Source organism: Hyaena hyaena, unplaced genomic scaffold, assembly GCF_003009895.1.
Source record: "Hyaena hyaena isolate Hyena2069 unplaced genomic scaffold, ASM300989v1 scaffold_434, whole genome shotgun sequence".
NCBI lineage: Eukaryota > Metazoa > Chordata > Mammalia > Carnivora > Hyaenidae > Hyaena > Hyaena hyaena.
Genome location: NW_024081069.1, coordinates 1253419 through 1265855, shown reverse-complemented (window position 1 = coordinate 1265855; position 12437 = coordinate 1253419). Strand labels below are relative to the sequence as shown.

Here is a 12437-nt window from a genome sequence, read left to right as displayed (position 1 = left end):
CTTGAGACTTTTTTTATTTTGTACATTTCTGTGTCAGAATCTTAGTTTAGTCTTTTTTTTTTTACACTAAGCATGGATCACTTATGATAAAAGCTAAGACATTTCTATATAAAGAAGAAAACTTTGAATTTAAGGAATACTCAGCTGCTTTGTGAGATTCCAATATTTCTGTGTTACACAAAAGGTTTTGCTGTTAATGTATGTGATAATGATATATTTATTGAGAAAAATGTTGCAATTATCTTTTTAAAAATATCTTTTGTTAAGTAGATGTAAAATTTTTATGTTTAGGTTCTAAATTTAATTTTTTTTAATATTTATTTATTTATTTTGAGAGCAAGAGCATGAGCAGAGGAGAGGCAGAAGGAGGGGGAGAGAGAGAATCCCAGTCTTACAAACCTTGAGACCATGCATGACATGAGCCAAAATCAAGAGTTGGACTTAACTCACTGAGCCACCAAGGCACCTTTGCTAGATTTAATTTTATATTGGGCTATTATATTTTAAACTTGAAAATTCTAGGCACTTACTGTGAATACTTCTTCTCTACCCCTGGGGGGAAAAACTTTTTTTTTTTTTTTTTAAAGAGAGAATACATGCACATACAAGCAGGGGACAGGGATGGAGAGAGAGAGAGAAAGAGAATCAGAGAGAGAGAGAAACAGAGACAGAGGGGGAGAGAGAGACTCTTAAGCAGGCTCCACACCCAGCACAGAGCCCTACATGGATGCTCCATCCCACAACTGTGAAGTCAAGACCTGAGCTGAAATCAAGAGTTGGATGCTTAACTGACTGAGGCACCCCGGTACCCCTGAAAAAGTTTATTATGTTAAAAGAGAAGCCATAAAAATTAAATGGCAGCACTTTTTTTCATCCCTAGCGCTGTATGCAGGAAACATGAACTTATGCAGTATGACTTGGAGATGGCTGCTCAGGACTTAGCATCAAAAAAGCAGCAATGTGAGGAACTGGCAACTGGGGTGAGTGTGTTTCCATTTCGGTCCCTGGTATTATTGCAGCAGGCCGTATAAGGAATGAATGAGCTGCAGTTGTAATACTCAAGATGCCTGTAGCTTTTATAGGGGGATAATTTATGGGCAACTGTATAATTCTTTCGGTTGTGATCTTGATATAAAAAGAGATAAGCCATTTAAACATCATATTATATAGCAGTGTAAGAAATTCTGCTAACATTGCTCTGTATAGTGTCGTCTCATTTGTATTAGGTCCAAATGAAAAAGCATTATTCTTTGTGATTGAAATAATGACCTTTCTCAGGTTTACTTTTACAAAGTAAATCATAGAAATTTTAGCTTATTTTGAAAAGCTTTGCACAGTTAGAATCAGTGCATCTCTCCTAAGGGAACAGGTGTGAAGAAAATTATGTATCTTATTGTATGAACCTTAGATCATTTTTATAATCAGCTTTCTACTGTCTAGCCATTTTATTAGAATAAATTAGCTGTCATAATGAAAGTACACAATCTGGAAATAATGAAAGTGACCATTTATCAGTCACTTCATAGTCAACAAGTACTTTGGTATTTCTGAAAAGTCACAGATGTATGTAGGAAAAGACCATTTGACCATGGAATATGTATATACTAGGCTTGATTTTTTTTCCTTTTCCTTTTTTATTTTTAATGTTTATTTTTAAGAGAAAGTGAGAGACCAAGTCAGAGTATAAGCAGGGGAGGGGCAGAGAGAGAGGGAGACACAGAATCCAAAGCAGGCTCCAGGCTCTGAGCTGTCAGCACAGAACTCGACACAGGGCTCAAACTCACAGAGTGTGAGATCATGACCTGAGCCAAAGTTGGATGCTCAGCCTACTGAGCCACCCAGGCTCCCCTAGGCTTGATTTATTTTTAAAACTCGGGAAATTTCCCAGGCGATTTTCAGGGAGCATGATTCTCTACTCCCACATGTGAAGGGAAAAGTGTTTTCCTTAGTAAACTCCAGTGAGTAAGGAAATGTTAAAGCAGTGATGCTTGAGGCTACCCTCCAAGGGTAGGCATCCTATTTTATTGATACCCAAATTTCAGTGTGTGTTATGCAGATTTTAAATGTTTTTGTTTTAGTTTGGTCTGTTTCCTTTGTCACCTGTTGAATTTTATCTGTTTTTTATGTCATAGAGAAATTTTTACAAAATGACCTCTGAAGAAATAACTTCCCTAATACCTTACGTAGAAGTTTTCCATTTGATTAAGAAGTTCAGTGTTGGCCATGTGTAGCAACATGGATGGACCTTGAGGGTGTTATGTTGAGTGAAATAAGTCAGGCAGAGAAGGACATATATACCATGTTTGCACGTATAGGAGGATTAGGAGGAACTTAACAGAGGACCATGGGGGAGGAGAAGGGGGGAAATAGTGGGGGAAAGGGAGAGAAGCAAACCATGAGAGACTCTTGAATGCTGACAAAAACTGAGGACTGATGGATGTGGTGGGGGGGATGGGCATGGAGGGGGCCACTTGTGGGGATGAGCACTGGGTGTTATGTGGAAACCAATTTGACAATAAACTATTTGTAAAAAAAAAAAAAAAAAAAGAAGTTCAGTGTTTATTTTTGGGATAGAGTGTGAGCAAGGGATGGGCAGAGAGGGAGACACAGCATCTGAAGCAGGCTCCAGGCTCTGAGCTGTCAGCACAGAGCCCAACACAGGGCTCAAACCCATGAACTGCAAGATCATGACCTGAGCCAAAGTCAGATACTTAGCCGACTGAGCCACCCAAGCACCCCTCTCTTTCCCTTTTTAAAAGAAGTGTTTAATTGTGGTTAAATATATATAACAAAATTTATCATCTTAACCATTGCTTTTTTTTAACCTGTCATTAATTTATTTTTCTTTTTAAAAAATATTCTAATTTTTACTCTTATTTCAAATTCAGAAAATAATGGAAGAAATTAGTACAGCTATTGAATTTACATTGATATAAATTAAAAGCAATTTTCTGAAACCATATGTTAGTGAATAATTATACTAGGGATCATCTTAACCATTTTTAAGTGTACAGTTCAGTAGTAGTAAGTACATTCACGTTGTTGTGTAACCAACCTCCAGATCTCTCTTCATCTTGCAAACTTGAAACTCTATACCATTCCGCATTAACTATCAATTTCCCTCTCCCCTTAGCCCCTGAGAGTCACCATTCTACTTTCTGTCTCTATGACTTACTACTCTAGATAGTTTACATTAAGTGAATCATGTAGTATTTGTCCTTTTGTGACTTGCTTATTTCTACTTAGCATAATGTTCTCAGGTTCATACATGTTGTAGCACATGTCAGAATTTCCTTCATTTTTCAGACTGAATAATATTTCTTTGTATGTATATGCCACATTTTACTTATCCATTCACCTGTTTCTATTTCATTTTAGACTGTGAGAACATTTTCCTTGAAGGGAATGACTACCAAGCTCTTTGGTCAAGAAACTCCAGAGCAAAGAGAAGCCAGAATAAAGGTGCTAGAAGAACAAATAAATGAAGGAGAACAACAACTAAAGTCTAAAAATCTGGAAGGCAGGTAAAAATGCTGAGACGTTTAACAAAGCTAGACAAGTGTACTACATGGCAGGTTGTTTTCTTATAACATTTCCCATCTTCATTAACATCTCTGGAGTATAGTCTGTTCTTCCAGGGCATTTTTTTTTTTTTTAAGATTTTATTTTTAGGGATGCCTGGGTGGCTCAGTCGGTTGAGCGTCTGGCTTCAGCTCAGGTCATGATCTCATGCTCCATGGGTTTTAGCCCCACATTGGGCTCTGTGCTGACACGTCAGAGCCTGGAGCCTGCTTCAGATTCTGTGTTCCCCCTCCCTGCCCCCTGGCATCCCCCTTCCCAGCTTGTACTCTATCTCTCTCTGTCTCAAAAATAAACGTTAAAAAAAAAAAAATTTTTTTTATGAGATTTTATTTTTTAAGTAATCTCTGGGGCACCTGCATAACTCAGTCAATTGAGCGGCTGACTCTTGATTTTGGCTCAGGTCATGATTCCAGGGTTGTGGGATTGTGTTCTGCGTTGGGCTACAGACCTGGTGTGGAACCTGCTTAAGACACTGTCTCGCTCTCGCTCTCCCCACCACTTCCCTCTGCCTCTCCCCCACTTGCACACTCTCTACACCCAACGTCGGACTCAGACTTCCAACTCTGAGATCAAAAGTTGCATGCTCCACTGACTGAGCCAACTAGACACCCATATGGCCTGTTCTTCTAAAATGTAGTGATTGACTTTCTAAGAAATTTGAATTATCAAAAACCATGTTATAGAAACAGTTTTACTCTAGGGGAAAGAAAGAAGAAAGAACTTCAACTTTATAATATTATCTTCCTGCCCTTTGCTGATTTCTGTCCTTCGTGCATTCCCCTTGCCCTTTCTTCTCCATCCCTTAACAAAAGCCTGATGATTCTTCAGTACCCAGCTCTTGTGCTGCTTTCTTTGTTCAACCTACTTCTAGCCATGCAGGCTCCTGTAGCACTTAGCCCATGCCACAATAGCATGGCAGCTTTGTTCTGGGTGGCAGGGAGCCCTTCTAAATCTGCGGGTGTGTATTTTCCATCTTTATGTTCCAACACCTTACATTGGGTTGACATGTAATTATTCCATAAGTATTTCTAGAAATTCATTTCTCAAAGGTCTGCCATCACTGTGTGACTTATTTTCCTTATTGCTGTTTTCATCTGATAGTCCGTAGATCAAGGCGGACCAAGCGTATATCATTGGTTTTGAGGTATTTTTGTTGATTTTTAGAACTCCTGGAACCAAATAAGTAAAAGTAAACTTTTATGTATGAGTTAAAAAGATAAATTCCTCTCAGAATTTTGAAAACTCTAGTTGTCATTTAAAGCAAGCATATAGTAATTGTGATACACAATATATTTTGTCAAAAGAGTATGTTTTCCAGTGACCCCAGGAGGGCAACTTCATGCGGCATATCTTAGACTTGTGAGCTGGTTCGAAGAACCAACTACAGCTGTTTCATAGGAATAATTTGAAGCTGGAATTCTTGGGGCAAAAATACTGATTATTAAAATGAAGAACTATGTATGACTGTCTCTCTACTTTTCTCCCAGTATAATTTTTAGAGAGAAAAGAATAGAACTCTCTTATATAGACAATAGTTTGTCCCTCTATATAGACAAATAAAAACCAATGTGAATGAGAACTGGTTATTAGAATTTATAACATATAGTTTACATAACTGAGTAAAAGTAATGATGTTGACTACACATTTTATTTCAGAGAATTTGTGAAAAACGCTTGGGCCGATATTGAACGCTTCAAAGAACAAAAGAACCATGATTTAAAGGAAGCTCTCATAAGCTATGCAGTTATGCAGATCAGTATGTGCAAAAAGGTAGGTTTTGGTTTCAATGAAGATACAGTATATTCAAAACTGCTTACAAATTTCTTTAAAACTAATTTCTCTTCAGTGGACTAGAGTGCTTATCATTTTCATTTCTATTTATATTTTTAATGATTATTTAGAGAGAGAGAGAGAGAGAGACAGAGTGCAAGTGGGGGAGGGTCAGAGAGAAGAAGACACAGAATCTGAAGCAGGCTCCAGGCTCTGAGCTGTCAGCACAGAGCCTGACATGGGGCTCAAACTCACAAACTGCAAGATCATGACCTGAGCCAAAGTCGGACTATATTTGAAAATATATATCAACAATATTACTTGAATTATATGATGTTCTTGGATATGGTGGTAAAATACTGTTCCTAATAGTGATAGATAGTGCTATGATTGGAAAATAGCTTAAACATTGCGGAGAATGTGGTTATGACATGGTTTGTTGTCATAGTGAGTCTTCCACGTAGCTGGTGTTTGTAGTAGAAGATACGAACATGGAAGCTTGATTCTGATTTAAGTAAGTGTTTTGACAATACCGAAATCTTTCTAAACTGCTGTTCTAAGAACAAAGTATGAAACACTCCTTTTTTAAAACCCAAGACCTGCCTGTGTGTCTATCAGTTATTAGCAGTACTTTACAACTTACCAGCACTTCACAATTTACCAAGCGATTTAACATGCATTGTCTCAGTAAATCATATAAGTAGCAAGATAAATTTTCAGTTATTTACCTTCCTAGAGGGAAAAATGCTCATATAAACAACTTACGCTTTAATTCATCTGAACTATTATTTTCTGGCTGGGCACTGTCACTTCCCTAGCCCTTTTTACTTGTATCACTAGCAATAGCATAGAAAACAAAGATATTTTAAGATGTAAACACCAGACTTTAGCCTTAGTCAAGTGGGCTTTTTTTATATTGGGCAAATTCATATTTATGCCCCAGTGGAAGTGTTAAGTTCCTCCATGTTATAAGTCTTTGGGGTCACTGAAGAGAGGTCAAAGTCATTACTGCTCCATCTGCAAATGCTGTCAGTTGAGTATAATTGCTGGTCGGTGGTGTGTTCCTCTGTTGCTGTCGTTATGCCACATCCTCGTGCTTTTAGGGTGCCTCCCATTTAGTTTTCTTTCTAGCCTGCCTTTTTTAATCTCAGGAGGTCTGAAAGATCAGGTTTTTTAGAGTTGGCTTTGTTTTGTTTTCATAAAAGACTCATCAGTAAGCTTCCTGTCATCGTCTCTTTGCTGCTTTTCCAGAGTGAAATGCAGACTATGTAATGGCTCAAAGGACTTTTCTCTCCACTTTACCTAGGGTGGGGTGGTTGAGGGTGCTAGAAATTAATCTCTGAATAAGATATTACTGTAAGTGTATTTGGACATATGTTGGATATCTTGTATGTTTACTCATGTTTCCTAAGATAACCATTCTAGTAAAAAAGAGTTTACTCAGATGAGATTTAAAAGATGTGTGTTCACCTTATTTCCTAAGAACAGTGGTATAAATTTTCATCATGTTTTATTTTCTTCCTTAAGTAGAATAATAGATTTTTATATTTGAAAATCTATAGTATTCTTTTTTTTAATTTAATTAATTAATTTTTTATGTTTATTTTCAAGTGACAGAGAATCAGAGCATTAGCAGGGGAGGGGCAGAGAGAGAGGGAAACACAGAATCCAAGCAGGCTCCAGGCTCTGAGCTGTTAGCACAGAGCCCAACACAGGGCTCAAACCCACGAACTGCAAGATCATGACCTGAGCCAAAGTTGGACACTTAACCGACTGAGCCACCTAGGCGCCCCGCCCCCTTTTTTTTAAAAGAAACTTAAAATTAAGTATGAGAACTTAAGATTAATCCTAGTTTTTTGGTGGGGGATAAATACGGGTATCTATATTTTGTTTATTTTACTTGTGCATTAACTTTTAAAATATACCATACTTTGTTACGGTGTCAGATATCCAAAGTGGTAATTGAATATAATCAGATGACTGAATTGAAGTAGTAGTAAACCAGAACAAAAAAGTTTTACATAAAAAGTATTAATACTAGCTTTTAAAAATCAAGTATTACTTCTAAGTGTTTTTTTGGTCCACCTTTTTGATAGTGAATTTTCTAATTTGTTGAATAAAGAACTGAGCTTTAATGAAATACTTGATAGATTTTTTTTAATATTTATTTATTTTTGAGAGAGAGAGACAGAGTGCAAGTGGGGAAAAAGCAGAAAGAGAGGGAGACACAGAATCCTGAGTAGGCTCCAGGCTCTGAACTGTCAGCACGGAGCATGATGTGGGCTCCAACCCATAAACTGTGAGATCATGACCTGAGCCTAAGTCAGGCATTTAACTGACTGAGCCACCCAGATGTCCCCATACTTGATTGATTTTTAAGATACTTTATCTTTTCAAATTAAAAAAATTATCATGTGGGAAAAGATATCCCATGTAAATAGAAGTGGGAAAATAAAGCTAAGGTGGCAGTACTTATATCAGACAAAACAGACTTTAAAACAAAGACGATAACAATAGACAAAGAGCATTACATAATGATAAAGGGGCCAATCCAATAAGAGGATGTAACAGTTGTAAATATCTACCCAACACTGGAATACCTAAATATGTAAATATTAACAGACATAAAGGGAGAAATTGATGGTAATATAATAATTGTAGGGGGTTTTAACACCCCACTCATATCAACAGATAGATCATCAAAGCAGAAAATCAATAAGGAAATAGTATCTTTGAGTGATGCATTAGCCCACATGGCCTTAACAGATATTCATTGAACATTCTATCCGAAAACAACAGCATACAAATTCTTCTCAAGTGCACATGGAATATTCTCCAGTATAGATCACATGTTAGGCCACAAAACAAGTCTCAATAAATTTAAGAAGACTGAAATAATATCATCTTTTCTGACCATAATTGCATGAAACTAGATCAGTCACAAGAAAAAAACTGGAAAAACAAACACACGGAGGCTAAACAGTATGCTAACCAGACCTCCAATGAGTTAATGAAGAAATCAAAGAGGTAATCAAAAAATACATGGACTTAAATGAAAATGAAAACACATGGTTAAAAATCATTGGGATGTAGCAAAAAACATTCAAAGAGAGAAATTTATAGCAATACAAGAAACAAGAAAAATCTTGGGGCACCTGGATGGTTCATTTGGTTAAGTGTCTGACTCTTGATTTTGGCTCAAGCCATGATCTCATGGCTCATGAGTTTGAGCTCCACATTGGGCTCTGCACTGACAGTGCAGAGCCTGCCTTGGGATTCTCAATCTCTCCCTCTTTCTGTCTAGCCCCCACCCCCAAAATAATAAACATAAAAAAGAAGAAGAAAGGTCTCAAACGATCTAACCTGCACCTAAAGGGTCTAGAAAAAGAACAAAGCCCAACAAGGTTAGTAGAAGAAAGGAAATAATAAAGGTTAGAGCAGAAAAACTAATTATCATAAAAGTAACATACCTCATTGCAATAATTTTTTAAATCCAGAAGCATATTAAGTGAAAATTCTCTCTCTCCTCCCCCAAATCTCTTTATAAACTTACCACTGTTACAGACTTCATGTGTATCCTTCCAGACATTCTTACACATTTACAGTCATTAAGAAAATACACACTTTCCTTTTCCCTACAAAAATGGGATTGCATTATATGTGCTAGTGTGTAGTTTTTGTTTGGTCATTTAATGTCTCATAGATCTCTTACTGTGATAGTGCATAAGGTCTCTTAACCTTTCTAACAACCAGTACTCTATTAGATACTGCTTTATCCACCAAAGATATTTAAGATTTGAAGATGTTTATCAAAGCTTCAAATATGGATAAATATTGACATAAAGTTTTAAAGAAAATACTGCTTCATAAATTAGTTATTGGAGAATATATATCTTGTTGAAAAAATTCCTTTGTTTCTACCACTTCCCTTAAATTTTACTGCTATATTTTTACATACATGCTTTTTTGTTTAAGCATATTAGGTATATTATATCATATTCACTTTGTGCTAAATAGCCTGCCAGAACACTAAAAAGGATTTGATAATTCAGCAAATTATTGGTTTTTATCAAAACATTAGTTGTTAGCTAATAATTTAATACTCCATTAATTTTTAAATAATCCAGTGATTTTTATTTAATTATTAAACTAATAAGATATTTTTCTTTTGTTTTAAGTATTACATAGAAAAATTGCATGAAAACTTGTTTGGTTTACAAATAGAAATGATGCAAACAATGTGATGTGACTAAAGGTTTGTTATAAGCCTTGAAAACTCAGTTTTCCAAAAAGAAGTTGTAGTAGCTCCTTCCCCATCCTGAAGATAGGCTATACAAATGATTCCCTCACTTTTTTCAGAAGCATTAGACATTCACTTATATTAGTCATTGCCAGAAAGTGTCACATTTGCCGGACTTGTCAGTTATTCCAAAAGGCTAAAGTAGCATACCAGTAAGCCAAATAATTCAGACTCTTTCCAAGATCACATTTTAAAATTTGTTTGTTTCTTTTTCTTTTTTTGTTTTTGTTTTTTCTAGGGAATTCAAGTCTGGACCAATGCTAAGGAATGCTTTAGCAAGATGTAATCTTGTGAAATGAATTTTTCTTCAATCAAAGTGCCCCAGAACAGAAGCACAAGTAAATAAAAAAATAATAAAGTCGCTATCCAATATACACAAAAATATATATAAGTTGAGTCAATTCAACTTTCTTTAATTTGATTGTAGTTGTGTTAAAATAGCACAAAAAGGATGTATTTTAATGAATATTAAATATTATAATTTGAGGTTTTGGGGACTGGTGCTGATTCCAAAATGTTAATTTGATTATATATACCAATAGATTGTTTGTTAGGCTTCTGAACCAGTGACTGAATGTTAAGATGTTAGATAATATGTTTGTTTCAATGCCAGTTGTTTCAGATCTGTTTCTGTAGGGAGTTTTTCCCTAAGATTGCATTCCTGTCTTTACTTAGTAAGACCCACTAATCTGTATAGGGGGTTATTTTTTCTTGCCTTATAGTTGAGCTGTTTGGTTTGACAAAGCTCAGCAGAAACTTAGTATGAAATCTAAGGTTTTCTCTCACATTCATTGATGCCCCCTGTAACATTTTCATACACTAGAAAATGCCTTCAATTTGTGTTTTACCAGAATTTTGATACTGGTCAGAAATTTTATACTGCCAACAAAGAAGTCTCAACTTCTCAGATATATAGTGGAACGCATTGTTACGATCCAGGAATTGCTATATAGAAGGTTTTAATTGAGTATGTTATATATAAGCACTAAATTCTTCTCAAATAATTCTTAACCTCAGTGATGAGCCTAAATTTACTCTGCTTGGCTCTCTACACATGGCATTTCAGGGTACAAGATGTAGCATTTCAATGTATAAGATATATGTAGTGATCATGTGTGTTAGTATCTTCATTATTAACATCCTTCTTTTCTATTGCTTGGCTGTAATTTTTGTAAAGATAAATTATATTGTTTGTGTGTGTGTGTGTGTGTGTGTGTCTATGTGTCTGTGTGTGTGTGTTGTATATGTTCAGAAGCCAAGCACCCTCAATTTGCTAGCTTTGCAGTATTTTAAATGTGTTCTCATTATTACTAATTAATGTAAAAAAAATCCCCAGTTCTGTTCAACATTTGACTTTTTTATATGTTTAAAACGTTGCTGGGTTTTTGTGCTGTTTGCCAAACTTACAATAAATAAATGAAGTATTGTGCTGATTTTCATATGATTTTTGTTATTTTAACAAAGTGATCTGTCTGATGCCCTGTGAGAAAATAATAATAATACATGCCATATTATGTGTTGAAGTATTTAATTATGTAAATTTGTCTTAGGCCAGAATTTGGGTTTAAAAAAAATAAGATGCTGGAATGAGATATAATTTTTAAATTTTTGCTTTTTTCTTTTTAAGATACAACTGTTGGAAGCAAAAGTCATTTGTATACTCACTTCATTCCATTGAATCGTATCATCTCTTGGCTCATGAAATTAAACAGCTTTTCACTTGGCATTTAAAAATCAAAAGCCTTCTCTCCAAAACTAATCTTAAATTAAATGTAAAATGTATTAGATTTTTTTTCCCTACTATCTGACTTAGTTTGAGAAGGACATTGTTACCTATGTTTTTTTTTTAATATTTATTTTTTAAAGCTTATTTATTTATTTTGAGAGAGAGAGTACAAACCAGGAAGAGGCAGAGAGAGAATCCCAAGCTGGCTCTGTGCTAAGAGCACAGATTCCCAAGTGGGGCTCAGTCTCATGAACTATGAGATCATGACCTGAACTGAAATCAAGAATTGGACACTTAACCAACTGAGCCACCCAGGTGCCCTGTTACCTATGTTTTAAGAGATGAATTTAGGAAAAATATTTTTCTAAAACATGGAGATATTCACTTGGTTGTATGTATGTTTAGGAATATCTTGACTTGGGTTGACTTTTTAAAAAGTTTCAATTGATAGCACAAATAATTCCTTTAAAAAAAAAAAGAACTCTTAAGCTTTTTAAAAACATTTTAAGTAGGCTCCACACCCAATGTGGGGCTTGAACTCACAACACTGAGTTCCGTGTTCTACCAACTAAGCCACCCAGGCACACCCCACCCCCCTGGGGGGAAAAAAAACTCTTAAAGGAATTTGGTGATGGAAATTATTTTTGGTACAATAAGCATAAAGAAAATAATCTGTGCAATAACCTTCTTCACTATTTAAAAATCAGAGCTCTCAAGATGAATTATTAGAGATGAAGTTTAAGTCTTCAAAGCTAAATATAAAATTATAAGCAACGACTGAAGAAAAATGACTCATTACGTTAATGTAAATAGTAATAGAGGAAGATTTCATCTTGACAGTGTACTAGTGATGCAGTTGATATAGTCAAAGCATTAAAATTAACTGAAGTCATACTTAACCTTCATTTACATCCAAAACTTGAGTATGTCTGAATGAGTCACTGGTAATTACAACATAGCATCCAAAACAGGAACTGCGGGTTCTTAAAATTCAAGCATCTTTAGAATAAACACACCCAGCTTGGAATGGAATGAAAAACCAAGAGTTATATAACAAG

At 35.4% G+C, this 12437-nt stretch overlaps 1 protein-coding gene across 1 annotated transcript in view; it reads left to right on the top strand.

Annotated features, from left to right (window-relative positions):
* Positions 1-11092, top strand: part of SNX4 (sorting nexin 4) — a 75618-nt gene extending 64526 nt beyond the window's left edge. The window contains exons 11-14 of the mRNA XM_039253048.1: positions 881-980; positions 3379-3524; positions 5239-5353; positions 9892-11092. Coding sequence (XP_039108979.1) covers positions 881-980; positions 3379-3524; positions 5239-5353; positions 9892-9939 — 409 coding nt within the window. The 3' untranslated portion in view covers positions 9940-11092. The remainder of the gene's footprint in view (positions 1-880; positions 981-3378; positions 3525-5238; positions 5354-9891) is intronic.
* The last annotated feature ends 1345 nt before the right edge of the window (positions 11093-12437 follow it).